Below are 25,939 nucleotides of genomic sequence, written 5' to 3' on the forward strand. Positions count from 1 at the left end.
TGATCTAGATGGTGGTTTTGGAGCTACAATGGCAGAGCTGAGTATTTGCAACAGAGACTGTCTGGCCACAAAGCCAAACATATTTACTATCTGACCCTTTACAGAAGAAAGCTGCCAAGCCCTGGATTAGAACATCAGATAGGCTTGGGTTTGAATCCTGACTCTATTCTTAAGACCTTGGACACAATTTAAATACCAGAAGCCTCAGTACCAAGCTCACTGAGTTATTCTGAGGATTTATTGCACTTCATCAGACCCAAGAGGCATATTATCTTCACATTATGACATTTATGAAAACGGAAAATGCCTTAGAGGCAGCGCTACCACCCAGGCAGAGGTGGCAGCACCTTTCTGTTTCTTAGTGGTCCATAAAAATAATGGGGCTTCTCATCATGTCTTAGATGCAGTAAAGACAATAAACGAAACTCCTTGGATAGCTTAGCTACTGTCTTCCCCTAGATCCCATGTCTTGTGCATCTCGGTGTTCACCCATAACCCTGCACAGGGTCTGGTAGTAAAAAGAGAAACCAGACAAAAAAGTCACTTATTAAGGTTTGAAGTTACATATTCCCAGACTCAGATAACTCTCTCTAAAGTGAGATGAGTCTTCTCTCATGTCAGGAAGAACACAAGTGCAGGCAGTCATCATTCAACATGTAGGGCAGAGCTGAAAAGCAACATGAGAAACTGATGAACGAAGTCTGTGGCTTGGTTTTCTGATCCATCTCCCTGGAAAGATCTGCATCAAGTCTTTGAGCGCTAACAACGAAGCATCTATTGAGGAGTGTCTGGGCCACAATTTAAGAGGAAGGAGGTGCCCAGGTATCAAGGGTCTTACCTCATCACCGTGTCGTCGATAACTCACTTCGTACAGCACAATCAGACCGTTGGGTTCCCTTGGCTCCTGCCACATCAAATGAACGACGTTGTTCTCGAAGATTTCATGGGTCACGAGGCCAACAATGTCATCAGCCTTGGCTGTAAGGAGCAGTGGTTAGAGGCAGGGACCTGACCCCTGGACCAAATCCCACCTCCACCACTTACCAGCTAGCAAATTTGACCTAGTTACATAACTTTCCTGTGTTCCATTTCTCTCACTGGAGAATGAACATGTACAACTCACCTCACAGGGCTGTCCACACATCTGTGTCTGTCTGTCTGATATCCTGTTTTATTTCCCTGGAGAACCCAGACTGATACACAATACATACGTATTTCTTAATTTTTATTTCTGTATGGCTTGTGTATACTTTCTAATGTTTATATAATGACTCTGTATGGCTAGTGTAATTAAAAACAAGAAAGACCAGACTGTGAGGGCATGATGCCCAGTGAGACAGGTCAGACAGAAATACTGCACGGTCTCACTTACATGGAGAATCTATAAAAGTGGACCCCCTACAAACAGAGAGCAGACTGGTGGTTACCAGGGGCTGGGCGGTGGGGAAACGGGAGATGTTGGTCAAAGGTACAAACTTTCAGTTGTAAGATGAGTAATTCCTGGGTATCTAAAGTATAGCACAGTAATTATAGTTAAAAAATACTTGAAAGGTGCTGAGAGTAGAACTTAAATGTTTTTACCACAAAAAACAAAAACCCTGGTAACACTGGATGTAATGGAGGTGTTAGCTGACGTTACAATGGTAGAGGCAGTATTCTCATATAGTGCACAGAGAAGGGGATCAAATCAACTCGTTACACACCATGCTACAGAAATGTCCACAATGTTACATGTCAATTGTCTGAATAAAGCTGGGAAAAACAAAAAATAAATTTTAAAATGATAAAGGCAAACAAGTTAGAGGGTAGAGGGCTTCTCCCGGGTCAGCGCAGCTGTCCTGGCCCCACAATGTGCCTTCCCACCTTCAGGCATGGTCCTGGCACTGACGTAGGCCGCCACGCTGCACCTTTCCTCGGGGGAATCCTGGTTGCATGCCTGCAGCTCGATGCGGTAGCCGGTGAAGTGGCGCAGCCCGGAGATGACCAGCGACTCTTTATTCACCACTTTCTCGAAGGGCCGGTACTCCTCCAAGCTCGTAGGCATGATGGTTGATGAGGTGTTGGGGAAAGCCGGAGCAGTGGGCATGGCCGTCATCACAGTCCCCTTGTCACCAAGGGCCCTGCGTTTCCTCGACGGCCTGTCATGACAGCAAGGTACACATGGTTATGTAATCACCATCTTTATTTTTTTTATTTTTTATTTTTTTCTGAAGCTGGAAACAGGGAGAGACAGTCAGACAGACTCCCGCATGCGCCCGACCGGGATCCACCTGGCACGCCCACCATGGGGCGATGCTCTGTCCACCAGGGGGCGATGTTCTGCCCATCCTGGGCATCGCCATGTTGCGACCAGAGCCACTCTAGCGCCTGAGGCAGAGGCCACAGAGCCATCCCCAGCGCCCGGGCCATCTTTGCTCCAATGGAGCCTTGGCTGCGGGAGGGGAAGTGAGAGACAGAGAGGAAAGCGCGGCGGAGGGGTGGAGAAGCAAATGGGCGCTTCTCCTGTGTGCCCTGGCCGGGAATCGAACCCGGGTCCTCCGCACGCTAGGCCGACGCTCTACCGCTGAGCCAACCGGCCAGGGCTAATCACCATCTTTAAATAAATTCTGGAGAATAAGAGGCTTATAGTAAAAGCCTGTGGAGCAGTGGGATGTGAGAAAGCCAGTGAATTAAAATGCAAATTGTCAGCAATTACAACCCAGCGCAGCTTTCAAGATGCCCTTTGAAGCATCAGAGGTCGTGAGGCAGGCCAGCCCAGAGAGGGCTGGGGGCTCAAGGGCCACTGTCACAGACACACAACGATGTGCTGGATTTCAGGCGTTCATTTTGCAGAGTAACAGACCACCCAGGGTCAGTGTTAAAAATAAGATGCCAAATATCTGTAAGAGTTAAACTTTTCAGGATGCCCTGCCAAAATGGTACTTGCCCAATGACCTAAGCTACTGACCGACACCATTAGTTTAAAAAGGAGAAATGTATCTTCTAATTCTTATGACCGGTTAGGCACTGGTGTAATTTGAGTGATTCAACTTCAATTTTTAGAAAAGAATCTTACCACTCAGGTTGGTATGGGCAACTGACATTTTCTTCCATAAAAAAAAAAAACCCACCCCACCCCCACTATATTTAAAAATAAATGTTGACAGCCTAAAAGTTTAAAAATACCAAAAAAGTATAAAGAAAATTCAAATTACTCATCATTCCACTGCTTACTGTTTCCTGTGAGGAATTTTTTTCCTAGAAATATTTTGCATTACTATGATGAGGATCAAGCTAGTTATATCATCAACTTTGTATTTATCAAGTATTTTCCTTAAAACATAACATCTTCAGAACAGAATTTACATTTTTTCTTTTTCAATATGAAATGAGATTTTTCCTCCTCATTACAAAAGTAGCATATGCTCATTGCAGAAAAGTTGGAAAACTATAAAATATTCCAATTAATGCATGAGCCACAATTTACTTAACCATCCTTCTGTATTTTTAATATGAGTGTTTTCCCTGTTCTTTTATGCTTTATAAATTTTGCTTTGACCATTGTTTGATTGTCTTATTAGGTCCTAAAAGTATATTCCTAGAAGAGAAATCAGTAGGTTATACCTCTTCTTAGGATATATATTCGGCTATTTTGTATCTGGACCTTTGTACTGACTTCAGGTCTCACCAGTGGCCCTTGAAACTGTATGTCAGCAACACTGAGGGAGGTCAGTGGGGTTTCACTTTCCGATCTTTGTTTTTCAGATTCTCAACCTGAGAGATACATTTTTAAAGCATCACTCTACTCCTTTATTTGTATCTCATCGCATTGCTGAATGAGAACTTTCTCTCTTCACTGCCACTTTGTCTTATTTTTCCAGGAGGTTCCACTGCTTTCATCATTCCTGCTCCTGTGCTATCTATTCACTAAGGATATTAACCCTTTATTGATCATGTGACACGACTTATTACTGTTTGCCAGTGAGCTTTCTTTAAATGACCTGGAACAGTCTTTTCCATTTATCTGTAAAATTTTATATCTCAGAAATTTTTTTAATTTTTTCTTCACAGGTAATTGTATATGGGGTTACTTAGGTCTTTTGGTAATTATGAACAAGCTCTTTCCCCTGTTTTATATACTAATTATTGCAATACATCCATGGGCTTTTTAAATTTTTATTGTCTCTACTTTTCCAAATTCTCATGCTAAGAGTTTCATGGTTGATTTCCTTGGATTTTCAAGTAACAGACCAGAAAAAAGGACAGCTCACTTTTACCAAAAGTGCTAGACAGTAAGTATTTTGCGGTTGGTGGGACATGTGGCTTTTGTCACAACTACTCAACTTTCAATGCCTTTCAAGCCATTGTAGCTTGAAAGCAGCCAGAGGCAAATGGAAACAAATGAGTGTGGCTGCAATCCCAGCTTCCTGAACAAACAAGCCACCAGCTCCTGGACCAGTGTCTACCCAGCCTTATACTCGAGTAAGTGCAAATATCAATGACTTTATTCCCCTGCAATCCATTGTCTAACTGCACTAGGTAGATACCCAGAGAAATGTTAAGTAGTAATCATGACATTGGATTCCTTCCAACTCTAACAGGAATAGTTTTAAGAATGATGTTAGCTTAGTTATTAGTTTCATCTAGGTAATACTATATTTACAACTTGTTGCCTCTCCCCATCCCCCTTTCTCTAAATTAGAATTTTGTAACATTTTAAAATGAATTATATGGTTTTCCTTAATAGAAGTCTTGATTAATTAGATTCAATTGTCAGCTCTCCATTGTCAGCTCTCCAGATCTTAAACATCCTTGTACTTCTAAGATGAACAATATTGCCAGCATAGTGTTTCATTTAGGACAACTGGATCTAAAGTCCCATAGTAGCTGGTCCTGGGTTTTCTTTCAATGTAGCACCATTGTCAGGTTCTGCTAAGAGGTATTACGTTAGTTTCACAAAATAAACTGTAGATTTCCATTTCTTTCTATGCTCTGTAAAATTTCCTTATTTATAGGAAGTAGTTGTCCTTTCAAAGTCAGAAAGAACTTCTCTGTAACACTCTTGGCTGAGTCCTGGGTCTTTTTTTTTTTTTTAAGAAATTTAATTAACATCTTATCTTAATTTTTTTTCAAGATTATTAGAATATTTAATTTTTCTACTTCTTCTTGAATCAGCTCAGACAAGTTAAAATTTCCCAATTCAATGGAAGTTTCAAAATGCATAACATGATTGTCAAGAGAATGCAAACATATTAAAATCTTCCTTAGACCCTAATTTTATGTCACCTTCTTTACTTCCAGTTATTTTTTAGTTCTTTTTCCCTTTGATTTTATTTTTAAGTTTGGCCATATTATGTCCCTTCCCTCCCAAACACACTTATATGATTACATTTTAATTTTTTCTTAATTTATTAAACCTTATAAGTCTACTGATTTGCATCAAAGGCCAACTTTACAATATTCTACAAGTTAAAGTATGTGATTCTATTATTTTCAAACAAATGTTAATGAAAATTTCCAATTCTACTTTGTTCCAATAGATATTGAAGTAATTGACTTTTCATGACCAGAAAGTAAAGTCTTCTATTCAAACCTTTAAAGTCAACTTTCAGTTTTTATTGCACTGCCATCAAAAGACATGTGGTCAGGAAACAAACCCTACTTTGGGGTTTACTCATTAAGATTTTCATTGTGGTCTTTTTGTATGAAAAGACCAATAACAACATTCTCAGACGGAAACCAAAGATATATCCATATTCTCAAGATTCAAACATTTCTATCCAGCCACAAGTGGGCCTTGAAAAGAATTACCAAGATGCTAATGCCTCATGAATATTTCAATGAAGAACTGATATCTCAACAACTGAGAACATAAAATGATCTCATCAAACTGGCAACATTTTGTATATGCCAAAAGGATAGTATTCCAAAAGACCACAAACTGGTCACAAAAGACCACCATGACCAAACGTCAATTGATCCCTCCACTTCCTACATACATGGCATTTTATTACCCACATCCTCACACTAGACCAGTGGTTCTCGACCAGGGTGATTCTGCCTAATATCCTAGCACCCCAGCACTAGGGAAGGAGGGGTGTACTGCACCTGTCTGGATACATTTTTGGTAGTCATTATCAAGAGGATGGGCTGTGCTCCTAGCATCAAGTGAGTAAAGACCAAGGCAGTTCCCACGACTGAGAACGATCTGGCTCCAAGTGCCAACAGAGAACTGAGATAAGAAATCCTGGTCTGGACCAAGGCCTCAAATTTCTAATCCAGTGGTAGTCAACCTGGTCTCTACCGCCCATTAGTGGGCGTTCCAACTTTCATGGTGGGCAGTAGTGGAGCAACCAAAGTATAAATAAAAGATAGATTTAACTATAGTAAGTTGTTTTATAAAGATTTATTCTGCCAAACTTAGCGAAAATCCGACATAAAGTACTTGGTAAGTAATTATTATTATATGCTTTAACTTGCTGTAACTCTGTTTTATAAATTTTATAGAGTAAAGTTACTTCCCTTCTTTATAAATCACCATTACTGTGGAACCGGTGGGCGGTTAGAAAATTTTACTACTAACAGAGACACAAAAGTGGGCGGTAGGTATAAAAAGGTTGACTACCCCTGTTCTAGATTTCTTTTCTACAATTTTATATCCCAAGTGGCCACTAGAGGGCAGACGGGGGCCACGCAGATACCTGACTATAAATATGTAAACAAATAAATACACACTCTCCTTAAAGAATAAAATCGCCTAGGTAGACAAAGTGGGTAAAGTGGATCAAAAGGTACAAATTTCTGGCCCTGGACGGTTGGCTCAGTGGTAGAGCGTCGGCCTGGCATGCGGAAGTCCCGGGTTCAATCCCCAGCCAGGGCACACAGGAGAAGCACCCATCTGCTTCTCCCCTCCTCCCTTTCTCTTTCCTCTCTGTCTCTCTCTTCCCCTCCCGCAGCCAAGGCTCCATTGGAGCAAAGATGGCCCGGGCGCTGGGGATGGCTCCATGGCCTCTGCCTCAGGCGCTAGACTGGCTCTGGTCACAACAGAGCAATGCCCGGGATGGGCAGAGCATCGCCCCCTGGTGGGCGTGCCGGGTGGATCCCGGTGGGGCGCATGCGGGAGTCTGTCTGACTGCCTCCCCGTTTCCAGCTTCAGAAAAATCCAAAAAAAAAAAAAAAGGTACAAATTTCCAGATATAAAATAACTACATCCTGGGTGTGTATTGTATAGCATGGTCACCATAGTTAATGCTGTATTGCATATTTGAAAGTTGCTAAGAGAGGAGATCTTAAAAAGTTCTCATCACAAGAACTATGAACTTTCTGTGACTAAAGAAATTAATGACTATGTGAGGTGACAAATGTTCACTAGACTTATTGTGATTACCATTTATCAACAAATATAAATATTGTATTGTTATGCTGTACACCTGAAATTACTATAATGTTGCACATCAGCTGTTTCAATAAAAATAAAATAAAAAATCCCTTCAATGGCCCCACCCCACCTTTCCAGTCTCGCCTCCTGTTCCTCCCACCCATAATTCACCCCACCACCTTGCCTTCCCTCATGCTCTATCTACCCTCGTCTCCAGAACAAACATGGAGTCTTCAAAGAACAAAGGAGCTCATTCAAAGGGAGGTATGCCTTACTGTCCTCAGTGGAGTTTAGGGACTGGCACACCTGGCTCACATCTGTAGTCCCACACTTGTCACCCCCAATAGAAATGTTCTGTTCCAGGTCAGCTTTCACCACTACCGGCCACTCCTGGCTTAGACTCTGGGCACTAGGCACAATTCAGCATACACAGTAGGTGTTGACAAATGTTCAGTGGGTGAATGCGGGGGGGGAGCATGTGGTATCTAAGAGGTGCCCAGAAAGTACCCCCTTGATCCTATGTTTTAGTAAGTGAATTAGTAGAGATGTCTTCCCGCATTCATGCCCAGATCCTGTTTCAGGGCACAAGTGTTTAACATGTGAATTTGTGAAGTGCCCCGTCTTGGCAAAGCAGCCCATAGCAAGCATCAAGCCACAGAAGCCCCAGGATCCTGAAGGCGCACAACATGCTTTCTGCCCTGCCTGATCCACTGGCCCTGTGCTGAGTAGCCACCAGGGCCACATGGACATCTCACAGGTGAGTCATACCTACTGTCCTCAGCACCAGAGCCTGAAGAGGATTTTCTGTGAAAACAAAACTGATCACTTTGAGTACAGACAGAACTCCAGACAGACCTCTTGCTCTAACACGCAGGGAGTGTGTTCTCTCCGAGCAGGCCCAAGGCACCTGCCCCTCGCCCTTCTCACATCACTTGAACCACATCTCTCCCCGTGGGTGTGCAGAACTCGGAAAGTGGGAGGAAAATCAGAGAGAAGACTCAGTGACCTGGCCATCTGGGATTCCCTTTGATGTCAAATTTGACTACATGTAAACATCACAACAGACTCAGCCATTTCCAAGTCTGGCAGCACTGTTTTTAGCAGGTAGAACCATAACTGCCTCAGTGCCCGCTGGGCCATTTGGTGCTCTTTGGACACAGGGTCATGGGGAGTGGCAGGAAATGCAAGGGAAAAAAAGAAACATTACATCCTGATGGGTCTGAGGAAACTGTCAATTCTACTTGAATAAGGAATGATGGTGGAAGTTTGAAGGGACACATTTTATTTATTTATTTTTAATTTAATTGATTTTAGAGAGAGAGAAAGACAAAAACAGCGATCTGTTCCTGTACATATCCTGACCGGGGATCGAACCTGTAACCTTTGTGTATTAGGACAATGCTCCCTGAGCTATCTGGCCAGGGCTGAAGTGACACATTTTAGAATCTTGTTTTATTCCAACATAAACCTTTTGAGATTTTGATCCACTTTGGAAATATCCAACTATATCAGACATTTCTGGGTAGTCATCTGCTGAAGTCTTTAAGGGTGAAGAGAGGAGGGTGAAAAGGCAGGAGCTCACTCAGAGCCTACATCGCACATTTGCTGGGATAACTTGGGGCAAGTCCTTGTCAGCTCAGAAAACATAGGCTTTGGACCCATCAAAAAGCAAGTACCATTTGAAGCAAGGGAAATGGTACTTGCTTCAGTGGGTGACTGTAAAGATTAATTAATTAATATTATGCAGACAGTACCACTGGTCTCAAGGGGGCTTGGCTAGGGATGGGCTCAACATCCTACAATGCACAGGAAGACCCCAGCACAAAGAATGATCTGGCTCCAAATGTCCACAGTATCAAGGCTGACTCATGGAATCTCATAATCCTAAAAGATAGTAATTATTATCGCTATTTTATAGATGAGTAAACTAAGGCACTGAAATAACCTGTGACCCACAAAAATTTGCCTTTCACCTGAGTGTCTTCGCTGTAGAAGTAAAGATGGATGAAAAGCCTACAGTCATTTTTACTGTTCTTGATAGATCAAATGTACATCAGCAAATCCCTCCACACACTAACAAAAACTTCAACATATTTAAATACAAGTCTCCGGGTCTGAAGGTGCTATGGAAAGTTCCACATGGATGAGAAGCTGACATAGATTTTAAAAAGAGAGAATACTCAGAGCTTGAGATGTAGCAATAAAGCAAGCCTGGGCCAGGCAGGCATTGCTCAGGACTGGCAGCAATAACCTTATGTTTGTCTCAGAACTTGATGGAGACCAGAGGCTGGGATAAAGAGACCTGGAGATGTCAGAAAGCAAAGGTTGTGTTTTTTAAATGTTCTCCCTCTTTGACACTATCCCTGATAAGGTTCCTGTTGAAAGCACAAGATCCATTCCTCCATCCAGGGATGAGGCTCAGCACGGACTCCATGCACTCCACATTTCCACTTAGTCTTTTCCCCAGGTCATGACCCCCAACCCAAGCCAATGAAAACCCCTGACCTGGGGACGAAAACCACATTGTGCAGGTAGTCCTCAAATGTCTTCCTGAACGAGGACTCCTCCAGCTCCTTCAGAATCTGTGAGTCAGTCTTTGGACAGGAGCAGCATTCACCTGTAGACTCCTCGTACTCACTCTGGTTGAGCTTCTGGGAACCCTCAGAATCAGATGGTGGAGACCAGGTCCGGGAGGGCAGTTTCAACCCTAGAAAAAGGCAGAGCAGGTGGACTCATATCTCCCGCTGAAACACACATACATGCAGAACAAAGAAGACTTGCTCAGAGAGGCTGGGTACACAGGACAGAGCTCGAAGCCAAGGTCTGGATTCAAGTTCTACTATGAAAAGTAAAATCTTGTTGACATGTTCTAGACACTAGCAGATACTATATCCCCACAGGATTGTACACTGTAAGATAACCAGGCTTGTCCCTGTCCTCATGGAACTTTCTTGTGTACGAGGGTTACAGAGAAGGGTAGGGAGTACACAATAAACTGATAAATCTGCCACAGCTCAGATGGCAGGGTCAAAGGAGAAGGTGTCTGGGGTGCTATTTATCATGGGGTGGTCTCACAGAAAGTGACTGCCAACAGTCCTGAAGTAAGTACAGGAATGAGCTACACACACAGCTTGGTGTAAAGCAGTTCAGACAGGGTACGAAGCATGTGCAAAGGCCCCAAGGTAGGAATTCCCTTAGTATATCAAAAGACAACAAGGTAATAAGAACAAGATGTGAGAGAGAATGGTGGGAGGTAGAAATAGAAATGAACAGGGAAGCAAGTCACAGTTGAATGAATAAATGAATGAATGAATCAATCAACCAACCACATAACTACAGAGACCAGAGGGCAGAGCAGAATTCTACCAAGAATCCTAAGGGTCCGGCTCAGAGACCCAATGATTACACTGAGCCATCAAACTGAAGAACAAATGAAAGAATCTACAGCTCATTCAGGAACCCATGAGTCAGGTCAGAGCAGTGGTTCTCAGCACTGGACACCAGGCAAGGTCTGGAGACATTTCTGGTTGTTGGGACTGGTGTGGGGGAGCAGGGACTACTGGCATCCAGAGGGCAGAGGCCAGAGATGCTGCTGGACACCCTACAATGCATAGGACAGTCTCACTTCAGAGAATTATCAGACCCAAAAAGTCAACACTGCTGAAGCATAGAAATCCTGGACTAAAAACATAAGAAGTGATCATGGCAAGAAAAATTTTAAATAAGCTTAGAAAAGGGAATTAGAAACAAAAACAGCCTCTGAAGTAGCAGTCTTAAAAACACAAAGCTGTTTTTTACACAGCTGGCTGTGTCCTAACCCATGAGATCTAATCACACAGCCACACTTCTGGTGTAACCTTGAGAGTGCACACTATTCCTTATGGGCAGAATTCATGACAGCCCCCGAGAATCCCCTTTCCTGCCAGCAGCCTCAGTGTCTGGTGCCTACTAGTGTCTACTGAGCCAAGGCGAGTCTATCATTCCTTCCCGTGAATAGATCTCATGGATAATGAGCTCTAAGCACCCTTCTGTGAGTGATGTGTGGCCACTCAAAAATCCAAGTACTTCCACAGCTTTAGAGCCAGCCAGGGAGTGACGTCACGGAAATGGCGCCGTGAGCAGTGCGTCCGACAGATCTCCCCAAAATCTCAACAAATTTATCAACTAGAAACAGAAAAATTTATCCTCGGAGCATTCCGGAGTTCCACACACACACTGAAAGCAAAAGGACTGTTGCTGAGGAGAGAGCACACCTGTGACCACCTTCAGATGCCAATAAGAAAAAGGAAATCGAACATTATGGATACAAAAGACAGAGAGGTAACACAAATAGATGTGGAAAAATCTATGGAGAAAAGATTTAACATATTGGAAGCCTTGGAGCCAAACGACAGAGAATTTAAAATAGAAATCTTAAAAATACTCAGAGATATACAAGAAAACACAGAAAGGCAATTTAGGGAAATCAGAAAACAACTCAACGATCACAAAGAATATATTACCAAGGAAATTGAAACTATAAAAACAAATCAAACAGAAATGAAAAACTCAATTCAAGAGCTGAAAAATGAGGTAACAAGCTTAGCTAATAGAACAGCCCAGATAGAAGACAGGATCAGTGAAATAGAAGACAAGCAACTTGAGGCACAACAGAGAGAAGAAGAAAGAGACTCAAAAATAATAAAAAACGAGAAAGCCCTACAGGAATTGTCTGACTCCATCAGAAAGAATAACATAAGAATAATAGGTATATCAGAGGGAGAAGAGAAAGAAAATGGAATGGAGAATATACTCAAACAAATAATAGATGAGAACTTCCCAAGCCTATGGAAAGAATTAAAGCCTCAAATTCAAGAAGCAAACAGAACACCAAGTTTTCTTAACCACAACAAACCCACTCCAAGGCACATCATAATGAAGATGACACAAACCAATGACAAAGAAAAAATTCTCAAGGCAGCCAGGGAAAAGAAGAATACAACATATAAAGGAAGGCCTATTAGATTATCATCAGATTTCTCAGCAGAAACTCTACAAGCTAGAAGAGAGTGGACCCCAATATTTAAAGCCCTGAAAGAGAGGAACTTTCAGCCAAGAATACTATACCCATCAAAGCTATCCTTCAAGTACAAAGGAGATATAAAAATATTCACAAATACAGAAAAGATGAGAGAATTTATCATCAGAAAGCCCCCACTCCAGGAAATACTAAAGGGGGTTTTCCAACCAGATTCAAAGAACAAAAGAAAACATAACCACAAGTAACAGCTCCACCAAGAAAACAATAAAACCAAACTTAAACTGTGACAACAAAAGAAAAAAAAAGGGGGGAGAAAGGATGAAGATTAATAGTAGCAAAGGACGATGAAGTGCAGAAATACTCACAAGAAAGGGTACTACAATGAATATGGTAGGTACCCTTTTCATTACTTAATGGTAACCACCCTTGAAAAAACCACCACAAAAACACTTGACTTAAAAAAGGTAGCAACAGAGGAAAGAAGTATGGAATACAAACAAACAAAAACAAACGATAGAAAAACAAAAGAGAAGAATCAAACAAGATACAAAACTAACAGAAAGCAATTTATAAAATGGCAATAGGGAACCCACAAGTGTCAATAATTACACTAAATGTAAATGGATTAAACTTACCAATAAAAAGACACAGAGTAGCAGATGGATTAAAAAAGAAAATCCAACTATATGCTGCCTACAAGAAACTCATCTAAGCAACAAGGATAAAAACAAATTCAAAGTGAAAGGCTGGAAAACAATACTCCAAGCAAACAACACCCAAAAAAAAGCAGGTGTAGCAATACTCATATCTAATAATGCTGACTACAAGACAGAAAAAGTACTCAGAGACAAAAATGGTCATTTCATAATGATTAAGGGGACACTGAATCAAGAAGACATAACAATCCTTAATATATATGCACCAAACCAAGGAGCACCAAAATATATAAGACAGCTACTTATTGACCTTAAAACAAAAACTGACAAAAATACAATCATACTTGGAGACCTCAATACACCGCTGATGGCTCTAGATCGGTCATCGAAACAGAGAATCAATAAAGATATAGTGGCCTTAAATGAAATACTAGAACAACTGGATATGATAGACATCTACAGGACACTTCATCCCAAAGCGACAGAGTATACATTTTTCTCTAGTGTACATGGAACATTCTCAAGAATTGACCATATGTTGGGCCACAAAGACAATATCAGTAAATTTAAAAAAATTGAAATTGTGCCAAGCATATTTTCTGATCATAAAGCCTTGAAACTAGAATTCAACTGTAAAAAAAAGGGGGAAAACCCCACAAAAATGTGGAAACTAAACAACATACTTCTAAAAAATGAATGGGTCAAAGAAGAAATAAGCGCAGAGATCAAAAGATATATACAGACAAATGAAAATGAAAATACGACATATCAGAATCTCTGGGATGCAGCAAAAGTAGTAATAAGAGGAAAGTTCATATCACTTCAGGCCTATATGAACAAGCAAGAGAGAGCCGAAGTAAACCACTTAACTTCACACCTTAAGGAACTAGAAAAAGAAGAACAAAGACAACCCAAAACCAGCCGAAGAAAGGAGATAATAAAAATCAGAGCAGAAATAAACGAAATAGAGAACAGAAAAACTATAGAAAAAATCAATAAAACAAGGAGCTGGTTCTTTGAAAAGATCAACAAAATCGACAAACCCTTGGCAAGACTCACCAAGGAAAAAAGACACAGGACTCAAATAAATAAAATCCAAAATGAAAAAGGAGAGATCACCACAGACATCATAGATATACAAAGAATTATTGTAGAATACTATGAAAAACTATATGCCACCAAATACAACAATCTAGAAGAAATGGATAAATTCCTAGAACAATACAACCTTCCTAGACTGAGTCATGAAGAAGCAGAAAGCCTAAACAGACCAATCAGCAGGGAGGAAATAGAAAAAACTATTAAAAACCTCCCCAAAAATAAAAGTCCAGGCCCAGACGGTTATACTAGTGAATTCTATCAAACATTCAAAGAAGACTTGGTTCCTTATTCTACTCAAAGTCTTCCAAAAAATTGAAGAAGAAGCAATACTTCCAAACACATTTTATGAGGCCAACATAACCCTCATACCAAAACCTGGCAAGGAGGGCACAAAGAAAGAAAACTACAGACCAATATCTCTAATGAATACAGATGCTAAAATACTAAACAAAATACTGGCAAATGGAATACAACAACATATTAAAAAAATAATATATCATGATCAAGTGGGATTCATCCCAGAATCTCAAGGATGGTTCAACATATGTAAAACGGTTAACGTAAAATACACCATATCAACAAAACAAAGAACAAAAACCACATGATCTTATCAATAGATGCAGAAAAGGCTTTCGATAAAATACAACACAATTTTATGTTTAAGACTCTCAACAAAATGGGTATAGAAAGAAAATATCTCAACATAATAAAGGCCATATATGATAAACCATCAGCCAACATCATATTAAATGGCGTAAAACTGAGGACTTTCCACCTTAAATCAGGAACACGACAGGGGTGTCCACTCTCTCCACTCTTATTTAACGTGGTGCTAGAAGTTCTGGCCAGAGCAATCAGACAAGACAAAGAAATAAAAGGCATCCATATCGGAAAAGAAGAAGTAAAGGTATCACTTTTTGCTGATGATATGATCCTATACATCGAAAACCCAAAGGACTCCACAAAAAGATTACTAGAAACAATAAACCAATACAGTAAGGTCGCAGGATACAAAATTAACATACAGAAGTCCATAGCCTTTCTATATGCCAACAATGAAATATTAGAAAATGAACTCAAAAAAATAATCCCCTTCACGATTGCAACAAAAACAATAAAATACCTAGGAATAAACATAACAAAGAATGTAAAGGACCTATATAAAGAAAACTACAAGGCATTGCTAAGAGAAATAGAAAAAGACACAATGAGATGGAAAAATATTCCTTGTTCTTGGATAGGAAGAATAAATATAATTAAAATGGCCATATTACCCAAAGTAATATATAAATTTAATGCAATTCCCATCAAAATTCCTATGAGATTTTTTAAAGAAATGGAACAAAAAATCATCAGATTTATATGGAACTATAAAAAACCCCGAATAGCCAAAGCAATCCTAAGGAAAAAGAATGAAGCTGGGGGCATTACAATACCTGACTTTAAACTATATTATAGGGCCACAATAATCAAAACTGCATGGTATTGGCAGAAAAATAGACACTCAGACCAATGGAACAGAATAGAAAGCCCAGAAATAAAACCACATATATATGGTCAAATAATCTTTGATAAAGGGGCCAACAACACAAAATGGAGAAAAGAAAGCCTCTTCAACAAATGGTGTTGGGAGAACTGGAAAGCCACATGCAAAAGAATGAAACTCGATTACAGCCTGTCCCCGTGTACTAAAATTAATTCAAAATGGATCAAAGACCTAAATATAAGATCTGAAACAATAAAGTACATAGAAGAAGACATAGGTACTAAACTCATGGATCTGGATTTTAAAGAACATTTTATGAACTTGACTCCAATGGCAAGAGAAGTGAAGGCAAAGATAAATGAATGGGACTACATCAGAATGAAAAGTTTTTGCTCAGCAAGAGAAACTGATATCAAAATAAACAGACAGCCAACTAAATGGGAACTGATATTTTCAAACGACAGTTCAGATAAGGGCCTAATATCCAAAATTTACAAAGAACTCATAAAACTCAACAACAAACAAACAAACAATCCAATAAAAAAATGGGAAGAGGACATGAACAGACACTTCTCCCAGGAAGAAATACAAATGGCCAACAGATATATGAAAAGATCCTCAGCTTCATTAGTTATTAGAGAAATGCAGATCAAGACTACAATGAGATACCACCTCACCCCTGTTAGATTAGCTATTATCAACAAGACGGGTAATAACAAATGTTGGAGAGGCTGTGGAGAAAAAGGAACCCTCATACACTGTTGGTGGGAATGTAAAGTAGTACAACCACTATGGAGGAAAGTATGGTGGTTCCTCAAAAAACTGCAAATAGAACTACCTTATGACCCAGCAATCCCTCTACTGGGTATATACCCAAAACCTCAGAATCATTGATACGTAAAGACACATGTAGCCCCATGTTCATAGCAGCACTGTTCACAGTGGCCAAGACATGGAAACAACCAAAAAGCCCTTCAATAGAAGATTGGATAAAGAAGATGTGGCACATATACACTATGGAATACTACTCAGCCATAAGAAATGATGACATTAGATCATTTATAGCAAAATGGTGGGATCTTGATAACATTATATGGAGTGAAATAAGTAAAGCAGAAAAAAACAAGAACTACATGATTCCATACATTGGTGGAACATAAAAACAAGACTAAGAGACATGGACAAGAGTGTGGTGGTTACCAGGGGTGGGGGGAGGGAGGATGCAGGAGGGAGGGAGGGAGAGATTTAGGGGGAGGGGGAGGGGCACAGAGAAAACTAGATAGAGGGTGACAGAGGACAATCTGACTCTGGGCGAGGGGTATACAACATAATTTAATGAGAAGATAACCTAGACATGTTTTCTTTGAATATATGTACCCTGAATTATTAATGTCATCCCATTAACATTAATAAAAATTTCTTAAAAAAAAAAAAAAAGCCAGCCAGGGACTCTTTTTTTTTTTTTTTTTTTTGTATTTTTCTGAAGTTGGAAACGGGAGGCAGTCAGACAGACTTCCGCATGCGCCCCACCGGGATCCACCCAGCATGTCCACCAGGGGGCGTCGCTCTGCCGCAATCAGAGCCATTCTAGTGCCTGAGGCAGAGGCCACAGAGCCATCCTCAGCGCCCGGGCAAACTTTGCTCCAATGGAGCCTTGGCTGCGGGAGGGGAAGAGAGAGACAGAGAGGAAGGAGAGGGGGAGGGGTGGAGAAGCAGATGGGCGCTTCTCCTGTGTGTCCTGGCCGGGAATCGAACCCGGGACTCCCGCACGCCAGGCTGACTCTCTACCACTGAGCTAGCCGGCCAGGGCCCCGGCCAGGGACTCTTAAAAATACTTCTTACGTTTATTAATAGACATGAAATAACCAGGGTGGGTATCTGTTAGAGGGCTAGTGATGGTATTGTGGATAGAAAAATACTAACAATTTCCTTAGTAGCAGGGGGTAGAGTGGGATGTTCCTGATCATTTTCTGGGGAGGAGGGAACTTTTGATCAGGTGCAGGCAGAGCTCCTGATGGCTGTTACCCTTTCCTGCACTCTCACATGACACTCGGTCTTGGTGTCCCATGGTTTTCTGTGACTATAAAGCATAATGACATACCTAGGACAGTCAAATTCATAGTGACAGAGAGCAGAATTGTAGAAGCCAGGGGCTGGGGAAGGGAGATGGGGAGTTACAGTTTAATGGAGACAGAGTTTCAGTGTGGGAAGATGAGAAAGTTCTGGAACTGGGTGGTGGTGATGGTTGCACAATTGTGTGAATGTACTTAATGCCATTTAAAATGGTAAACTTTATGTTATGTATATTTTATCACAATAAAAAGCCATATAGTTAGTAAGACTGTATTGTACATTTTAAATATGCTGAGTGAGTTAACATATGTTCTAAGTGCTCTCACACACAAAAGAAGACAAATGTGTGAGGTGATGGATGTTAACTAGACGAAAGGAGTCTTTTCACAACATATACATGTATCAAATCATCACAATTGTCAATTACACCTCAATAAAGCTAAAAAACATCCACTATTGATACTAATAGGAAGCGACTACTGGTCATGGTTAGTATACTTATTTACTTTGTGTGAGTTAGTAAGTTTACATATTTGTGTGTGCACTGGGTTTTTTTAAATTATGGTAAAATACATATAACAAAATTTACCATCTTATGTGGTACATACATACTATGGAATACTACTCAGCCATAAGAAATGATGACATCGGATTGTTTACAACAGTGGTCCCCAACCTTTTTTGGGCCATGGACCGGTTTAGTGTCAGAAAATATTTTCACGGACTGGCCTTTAGGGTGGGATGCACAAAATAAAATTATGCAACCGGCGTAAAAACTGTGGTATTTTTAAATATAATTGTCGAACTTATGAGACAAGTGTCAAGAGTGAGTCTTAGACAGATGTAACAGAGGGAATCTGGTCATTTTTAAAAAATAAAACATCGTTCAGACTTAAATATAAATAAAATGGAAATAATATAATTTATTCTTTCTCTGTGGACCGGTACCAAATGGCCCACGGACAGGTACCAGTCTGCAGCCCGGGGGTTGGGGACCACTGATTGACAACATGGATGCACCTTGATAACATTATACTGAGTGAAATAAGTAAATCAGAAAAAAATAAGAACTATATGATTCCATACATAGGGGGGACATAAAAATGAGACTCAGAGACATGGACAAGAGTGTGGTGGTCTGGGGGGGGGGAAGAGAGGGAGGGAGAGGGAGGAGGGGAGGGGCACAAAGAAAACCAGATAGAAGGTGACGGAAGACAATTTGACTTTGGGTGATGGGTATGGAACATAATCAAATGTCAAAATAACCTGGAGATGTTTTCTCTGAATCTATGTACCTTGACTGATCAATGTCACCCCATTAAAATTAAGAAAAAATTTACCATCTTAATAATTTTTAAGAGTAAAGTTCACTGGCATTAAGTACATTCACACTGTTGTGCAGCCATCCCCACCATCCATCTCCAGAACTTTCTTATCTTCTCCAAGTGAAACTGTCCCCATTAAGCACTATATCGCCCCTTTCCCCCACCCCTAGCCCCACCATCTACTTTCCATCTCTATGGAGAGTAGACTCCTTTAGGGACCTCATATGAGTGGAATCATCTGACCTTAGAAAGTTCTTTTTTAAGTACATAAACTTTAGGATCATTAGAAATCAAACCATGTTTAAATGGTCACATTGTAAAGATAGATTTAGACTTCCAGAATAAAGAATAAAATAAAAAATAAAAGTTGTTGCTCTAGAAAGAAAGAAAGAGAGAGAGAGAGAGAGAGAGAGAGAGAGAGAAAGAGAGAAAGAAAGAAAGAGAGAAAGAAAGAAAGAAAGAAAGAAAGAAAGAAAGAAAGAAAGAAAGAAAGAAAGAAAGGAAGGAAGAAAAGCATTGACCACCTTAGCTTGCCGGTGGCAGCTCTGACAGGCGGTGTCAGTCACCTGCGTGCAGCCCCTAGCTGGTAGCTGAGTCCATGACTGAGCTTGCTCTCCAGTTACATAAAGCAGCCAGAGAGATAAAACACATTTGCAACCCTCTGCTCGGGCAGGGAATGAGGTCACAGGCACACATATAGCACATGACCCTACAGCTGGGACAGCTCCCGGAGATCATCTGGCCTTCTGCCCCTTCTCCTGAAAAGGAGGCAGCTGGTGACAAGCTCAGTGACTTACCCAGAGCCCTACAGCAGGTCACAGGTCCAGCCACGAGCCTACCAAGAGCTCCTGGCCTCAGCCACACTTCACTAACAGCCCCAAGGCCAAGGGCTGAAGATATCACTCAAAAAAATCTAAAGAAAATAAATAAACAAACAAAACCACCGGAAGAAAAAAATGACTTGTTTCTCCATTTTGATGGGGTCACTTAAGACCCATTTTTAAAATAATCTTAAACTATTTATACAAACTAGTTTGAGGCTTCAAATATTTTTTCATTTTTTCTGCAGACAGATGGAAATCCATTAGTAAGATTAAAGACTAAAAAAAAATCATCCTCAGTATAAATTTCTAATAGAAAGCACAGGAGGAAATAGATTATAGCTCCTTGCTGTCTTGGATCTTTAAAACTTAAGGGTCTAAATTTAGGGGCCAAAATTCTTTCCTTAACTTTGTCAACTATCACTCATCATGCTCGGTTGTTTCTAATACAACAGGGAAGTCTCCTGTGTGTCAACACAGCTACATCCCCATGGGTGTTGGGTGGGGGAAGGAGAAAGAGAGACACTCGGAGGGGGAGGGGAAAATTCCAGAGGAAAATGGTAGTAACACATGAGAAATACCTGGTTCCCACACAAGACTTCGGAGAGTGTATTCACGTTATGATGTCTAGAAATATGTGTGTTTGAGATGGAACAGTGTTTGCGTAAGTCTGCTCTCTTGCACACAGTGGGAAATGGAAGAGGAGAGATGTTTCCCTGGACGTGTGTAAAACCCGCCTCCCCCACACATCTGCCCGCACTCACCTTTGAGGCAATAATCCAACTCGTACAGCTCACTGTCTTCCGCCTGCCTCTCCCAGAAAACCAGATAGTGAGTGATATTGCCGTTGGGGTCAGAGGGAGGTTTCCACTTCAGGATAATCTGGGATGATGAGTTGGAAACCGAGATGGGATCCAGGGGGACAGAAGGATCTGGAAAGGTGCAAGGAGACAGGTCTACTGTGAGGAGGGTGCAAGCTATTGGGGGGGGGGGCGTGAGGGGACCCACAGGTTAGAGAAACCATGAAGGTGTTCACTGGAGTGGTGTTTAACATCAGAGAAAACTGAAGACATGTGGAATGCTCACCCAGGACGAGCGTGAGATACAGAATCACAATCCATCCCCACCACAGGTCATGTAGATCATGTGGGCGTTCAGCCCTCCGTTCACACAACAAACATTGACCCTGCCAACGTGTGTCAAACTCTCTGTTTGGGGTATTGTAAAGATAAGGGAGAAAGGAAGGATGTGGGAAGGGACACACACATTTACTGGTTAACACCCCAACTGAACCCAGTCACAGGACAAATTTTGGCAGCTAGATGCCATTCAATCATATCAGTGAACTGGCAACACACCTGACATCCCCCCGAAAAAATGCATCACCTTTGGGCTCCCAAAACCTTCACTCAAGGATGGAAGTGGCCAAGAGAGTTGTGAGGAGTGGGGTACAGTGTGTACAAAGACCTGGGAGCTGGAAGTTTCCAGAAACTGTGAGTCCTTTTGTATTGCTGGAGAGTACAGGATGAGAGGGCACTAGCCCACAAAGCTTCAACGGATTCCTGGACTTTGGATTCTGTCCTACAGGAAAGGGCTTCCACCCCGCAATACTGATGGCTGGGCCATCCTCGGCACCGCAGGACACTGAGCAGCATCCATAGTCTCCACTCGCTCGAAGCAGTTACAACAGTCAAAAATGTCTCCAGACATCACCAAATATCTCCTAGGGCAGAATCATTCCCAACTGAGACCGCTGCTATAGGAGAAGGACATAGGCTCTATTAAAATATAACTGAATTGTTCTGAAATACTCCCAAAAGCGGAGATGTGGAAAGGCACAGAATGAAATAAAAATGTTGATAATTGTTGAAGCTGTGAGGTGATTTCATGGGGTGTATTTTTCTTTCTACTTTTGTGACTATTTGAAAATTTTTCACAAGGGAAAGAAGAAATGCATATAACTCTTAGGTGGCTTGTTGCTACTGCCTTTTCTTCTGCAATGACATACCCTAGTCTTCTAGAAGCCAATAACCATGCACAAAAGCACTTCAGACAATGTTGCCATGTCAGCATATTAAAGGCAAGATGTCTGATTCCTCCATAAATGCGTAAGTCACACAATATACTTACTGGTGGCATCTGTCTGGACATAGATGATGTCGCTCTTGGCCCCATATGTGCGACGTTCATCAGAAAAGGTGACCAAGGTCTTCACAAAGACGGCATACTGAGTCCAAGGCTTGAGACCCCGCATCAGCCACCCAGGGTGGCTCTGTGACTTAGGGTCATTGGACCTCACAGGTGGGTCAATGTCCACCACTGTCCAGCTGTTGGATCCACATGCATCCTGCCCATCAAACTCCGTCACATTCTGATAAGGGCTTTCATGGAGAAAGAGAAGACAGTTACCATTCTTAGCTACTACTGTGGGGATCAGAGATCGGCCAGGGGAAGTTACATCCTATAGGGGGACATCCTCTTTACCAACAACTTTATGCCACAAGAAAAAATGACACAGAAAGAGCCTAAGAGAAATGAACCACCTTCCCTGATTTCTCAATAACATTTAATAATAATAGTGGTTAATAATATTTAATAATCACATATTTTACTTATTTAGCATTATAAATTACACTATATACTATATTTAATTTTATTATATAGTATGTCATATGTAATACTAGTAACATGTAATTATGGTAATAAATAACATTAAATAATGTTTAAGAAGAAATAATATTTAATAAACATCAATGAATAGTTCCCCAATAACAACAATTGTGATGACAATATTAATAGTAGCTACCTCATGAGTTATTGACAAGATTACATGAGAGAATGTATGCAACTTCTTGGAGCACAGCCCAACACATAATCAATCTTGAGAAATGGAGCAGTTATTGATACTAACACTGTCATCCCTTCCATTACCTGCCCTTAAAGTTTCAGCACAGCTGTGTACTTGAAACTAGCTGCTGTCAACTGTGGACAGAGTCTCAGTTTAGGAAGATGGCGGGAAGATTCTTGAGATAGATGGTGGGGATGGTTGCACAACATGTACAAAATGGCACTGAGCTGGATGCAAAAATTTAGTTTAAATGGGCAATTTTATGTTCTGTATTCCCCGCACTTTTTTTTTTTTTTGCTCCCTTCAATGGTTTTAATAAAAATGGAAAATTTTTATATCGTCAATAAGACCATGAGGAGACTGCCCCTCCATAACCCTCACCCAGTTCTCCCACCATGCCTTCTGTCACTTCCTCAGATGTGTATTTCAGGTTTCTTCGGATACATTCCCATAAGCAGAATCACTGGGTCATATGCAGTTTCATTTTTAATTTTTGAGGTAACTCCATACTGCTTTCCACAGTAGTTGCATTAATCTGCATTCCCACCAGCACTACATGAGAGTTCCCTTTTCTCCACATCCTCGCCAACACTTGTGTGTTATTTGACTATAGCCATTCTGACAGGTACAAGGTGACATCTCATTGTGTTTTAATTTGCATTTCTTTGGTGATCAGTGACCTTGAGACTCTTTTCATATGTCCATTGCCATCTGCATGTCTCTTTTGGAGGGAAGTCTATTCAAATCCCTTGACCATTTCTAATTTGATTGTTATTCTGGTGTTGAGTTGTACGAGTTCTTTATAAATTCTGAATATTAACCCCCATTCAAATATTTCATGGGTTTCTTTTTATCATTTTGTTGGTTTCGTTTGTTGTGCTAAACCTTTTTATGCTGATATACCTAGTCCGATTTTTAAATTTTTCTTTTGTTTCCCATGCCCAAGGAAATATACTAAAAGAAATATTGCTAAGAACTGTCCTAGATTTTACTGCCTATGTGTTTTGTTCTAGGATGTTTATGGTTTCTTTTTTTTTTTCTTCGTTTTTTGTATTTCTCTGAAATTGGAAACGGGGAGGCAGTCAGACAGACTCCCGTATGCGCCCAGCCAGGATCCACCTGGCACGCCCACCAGGGGGCAATGCTCTGCCCATCTTGGGGCATAGCTCTGCCACAATCAGAGCCATTCTAGCACCTGAGACAGAGGCCACAGAGCCATCCTCAGTGCCCGGGCAAACGCTGCTCCAATGGAGCCTTGGCTGCAGGAGGGGAAGAGAGAGACAGAGAGGAAGGAGAGGGGGAGGGGTGGAGAAGCAGATGGGCGCTTCTCCTGTGTGCCCTGGCCGGGAATCGAACCCAGGACTCCCGCACACCAGGGCAATGCTGTACCACTGAGCCAACCAGCCAGGGCTTGTTTATGGTTTCAAAACTAATATTTAAGTTTATAATCCATTTTGAGTTTATTCTTGTGTATGGTATAAGAAGGTGGTCTACTTTCATTTTTTTTCCATGTATCTGTCCGATTTTCCCAGCACCACTTATTGAATACACTGTCTTAGGAGTCTTGTTAGCACAGTAGGTAGTGCATCAGTCTCATAACCTGAAGGTTATAAATTCACTGTCTTTACTCCATTGCATATTCTTGCCGCCTTTGTCAATTTTTTTTATTTTTACAGAGATAGAGAGTGAGTCAGAGAGAGGGATAGACAGGGACAGACAGAAAGGAACAGAGAGAGATGAGAAGCATCAATCATCAGTTTTTTGTTGCCCATTGCGACACCTTAGTTGTTCATTGATTGCTTTCTCATATGTGCCTTGACTGCGGGCCTTCAGCAGACCGAGTAACCCCTTGCTGGAGCCAGCGACCTTGAGTTCAAGCTGATGGGCTTTTCTCTAACCAGATGAGCCCACGCTCAAGCTGGCGACCTCAGAGTCTCGAACCTGGGACCTCTGCATCCCAGTCCGATGCTCTATCCACTGCGCCACCGCCTGGTCAGGCCTTTGTCAAATATTCATTGACCACAAAGACATGGGCTTATTTCTGAGTTCTCTATTCTGCACCATTGATCTGTATGTCTGTTTTTTTTATGCCAGTACCTGTTCTGATTACTATACCTTGTAATATAGTTTGATATCAAGTAGTGGGATTCTTCCAACTTTGTTCTTCTTTATCAAGATTGCTGTGGCTATCCAGGGTCTTTTGTGCTTCCATATAAATTTTTGAAATATCTGTCTAGATTTGTCAAATACAAAATTGATGTCTTGATATGAATTACATTGAATTTATAGGTTGCTTTGGGTAGAATGGACATTTTAATAATGTTAATTCTTCCTATCCATGAACACAGTGTATGCTTCCACTTATTTGTACCTTCTTCAATTTCTTTCTCCAGTGCCTTATACATTTCCAAGTACAAGTCTTTTACATCCTTGGTTGAATTTATTCCTAGGTATTTTATTTTTCTTGAAGCAACTGTAAATGAAATTTTTTCTTAGTTTCCCTTGCTGATAGTTCATTATTAGTATATAAAAATACAACTGATTTCTGGGTATTTATTTTGTATTCTGCTACTTTACTAAATTCTCTTATCAGTTATAGTAGTTTTTTGGTGGAATCTTTAGGGTTCTCTATATACAGTATCATGTCATCTGCAAATAATGACAGTTTTACTTCTTTCCAATTTGGATGCCTTTAATTTCTTCTTCTTGTTGTATAATCACTGTGACTAGAACTTCAAGTACCATGTTGAATAAGGGTGGTGATAGTGGACATCCTTGTTTTGTTCCCAATCTTGAGGAAACACTTTTAGTTTTTGCCCACTGAGTAAAATATTGGCTGTGGGTTTCTAAAAATGGCCTTTATGGCCCTGGCCGATTGGCTCAGTGGTAGAGTGTCGGCCTGGTGTGCAGGAGTCCCGGGTTCGATTCCCGGCCAGGGCACACAGGAGAAGCACCCATCTGCTTCTCCACCCCTCCCCCTCTCCTTCCTCTCTGTCTCTCTCTTCCCCTCCTGCAGCCAAGGCTCCATTGGAGCAAAGTTGGCCCCAGGCACTGAGGATGGCTCTGTGGCCTCTGCCTCAGGCACTAGAATGGCTCTGGTTGCAACAGAGCGACACCCCAGATGGGCAGAGCATCGCCCCCTGGTGGGCGTGCCGGGTGGATCCCGGTCGGTCGGGTGCATGCAGGAGTCTGTCTGACTGCCTCCCTGTTTCCAACTTCAGAAAAATACAAAAAATACAAAAAAAAAAAAAA

The 25,939-nt window shown here is 41.2% G+C and overlaps 1 protein-coding gene across 4 annotated transcripts in view; it reads right to left on the reverse strand.

Moving 5' to 3' along the window:
* Positions 1-25,939, reverse strand: part of INSR (insulin receptor) — a 211,052-nt gene that overhangs the window by 39,746 nt on the left and 145,367 nt on the right. For 2 of the 4 annotated variants that reach the window (XM_066343393.1, XM_066343392.1), the window contains exons 8-13: positions 21,970-22,220; positions 20,604-20,771; positions 9,863-10,064; positions 8,126-8,161; positions 1,864-2,138; positions 839-978 (exon numbers count right to left, since the gene is read on the reverse strand). In XM_066343393.1, the coding sequence (XP_066199490.1) occupies positions 839-978; positions 1,864-2,138; positions 8,126-8,161; positions 9,863-10,064; positions 20,604-20,771; positions 21,970-22,220 (1,072 nt within the window). The remainder of the gene's footprint in view (positions 1-838; positions 979-1,863; positions 2,139-8,125; positions 8,162-9,862; positions 10,065-20,603; positions 20,772-21,969; positions 22,221-25,939) is intronic. The other 2 variants (XM_066343396.1, XM_066343395.1) reach the window with 1 other exon arrangement.

The sequence above is a fragment of the Saccopteryx leptura genome, chromosome 6, assembly GCF_036850995.1.
Source record: "Saccopteryx leptura isolate mSacLep1 chromosome 6, mSacLep1_pri_phased_curated, whole genome shotgun sequence".
Classification (NCBI taxonomy): Eukaryota; Metazoa; Chordata; class Mammalia; order Chiroptera; family Emballonuridae; genus Saccopteryx; species Saccopteryx leptura.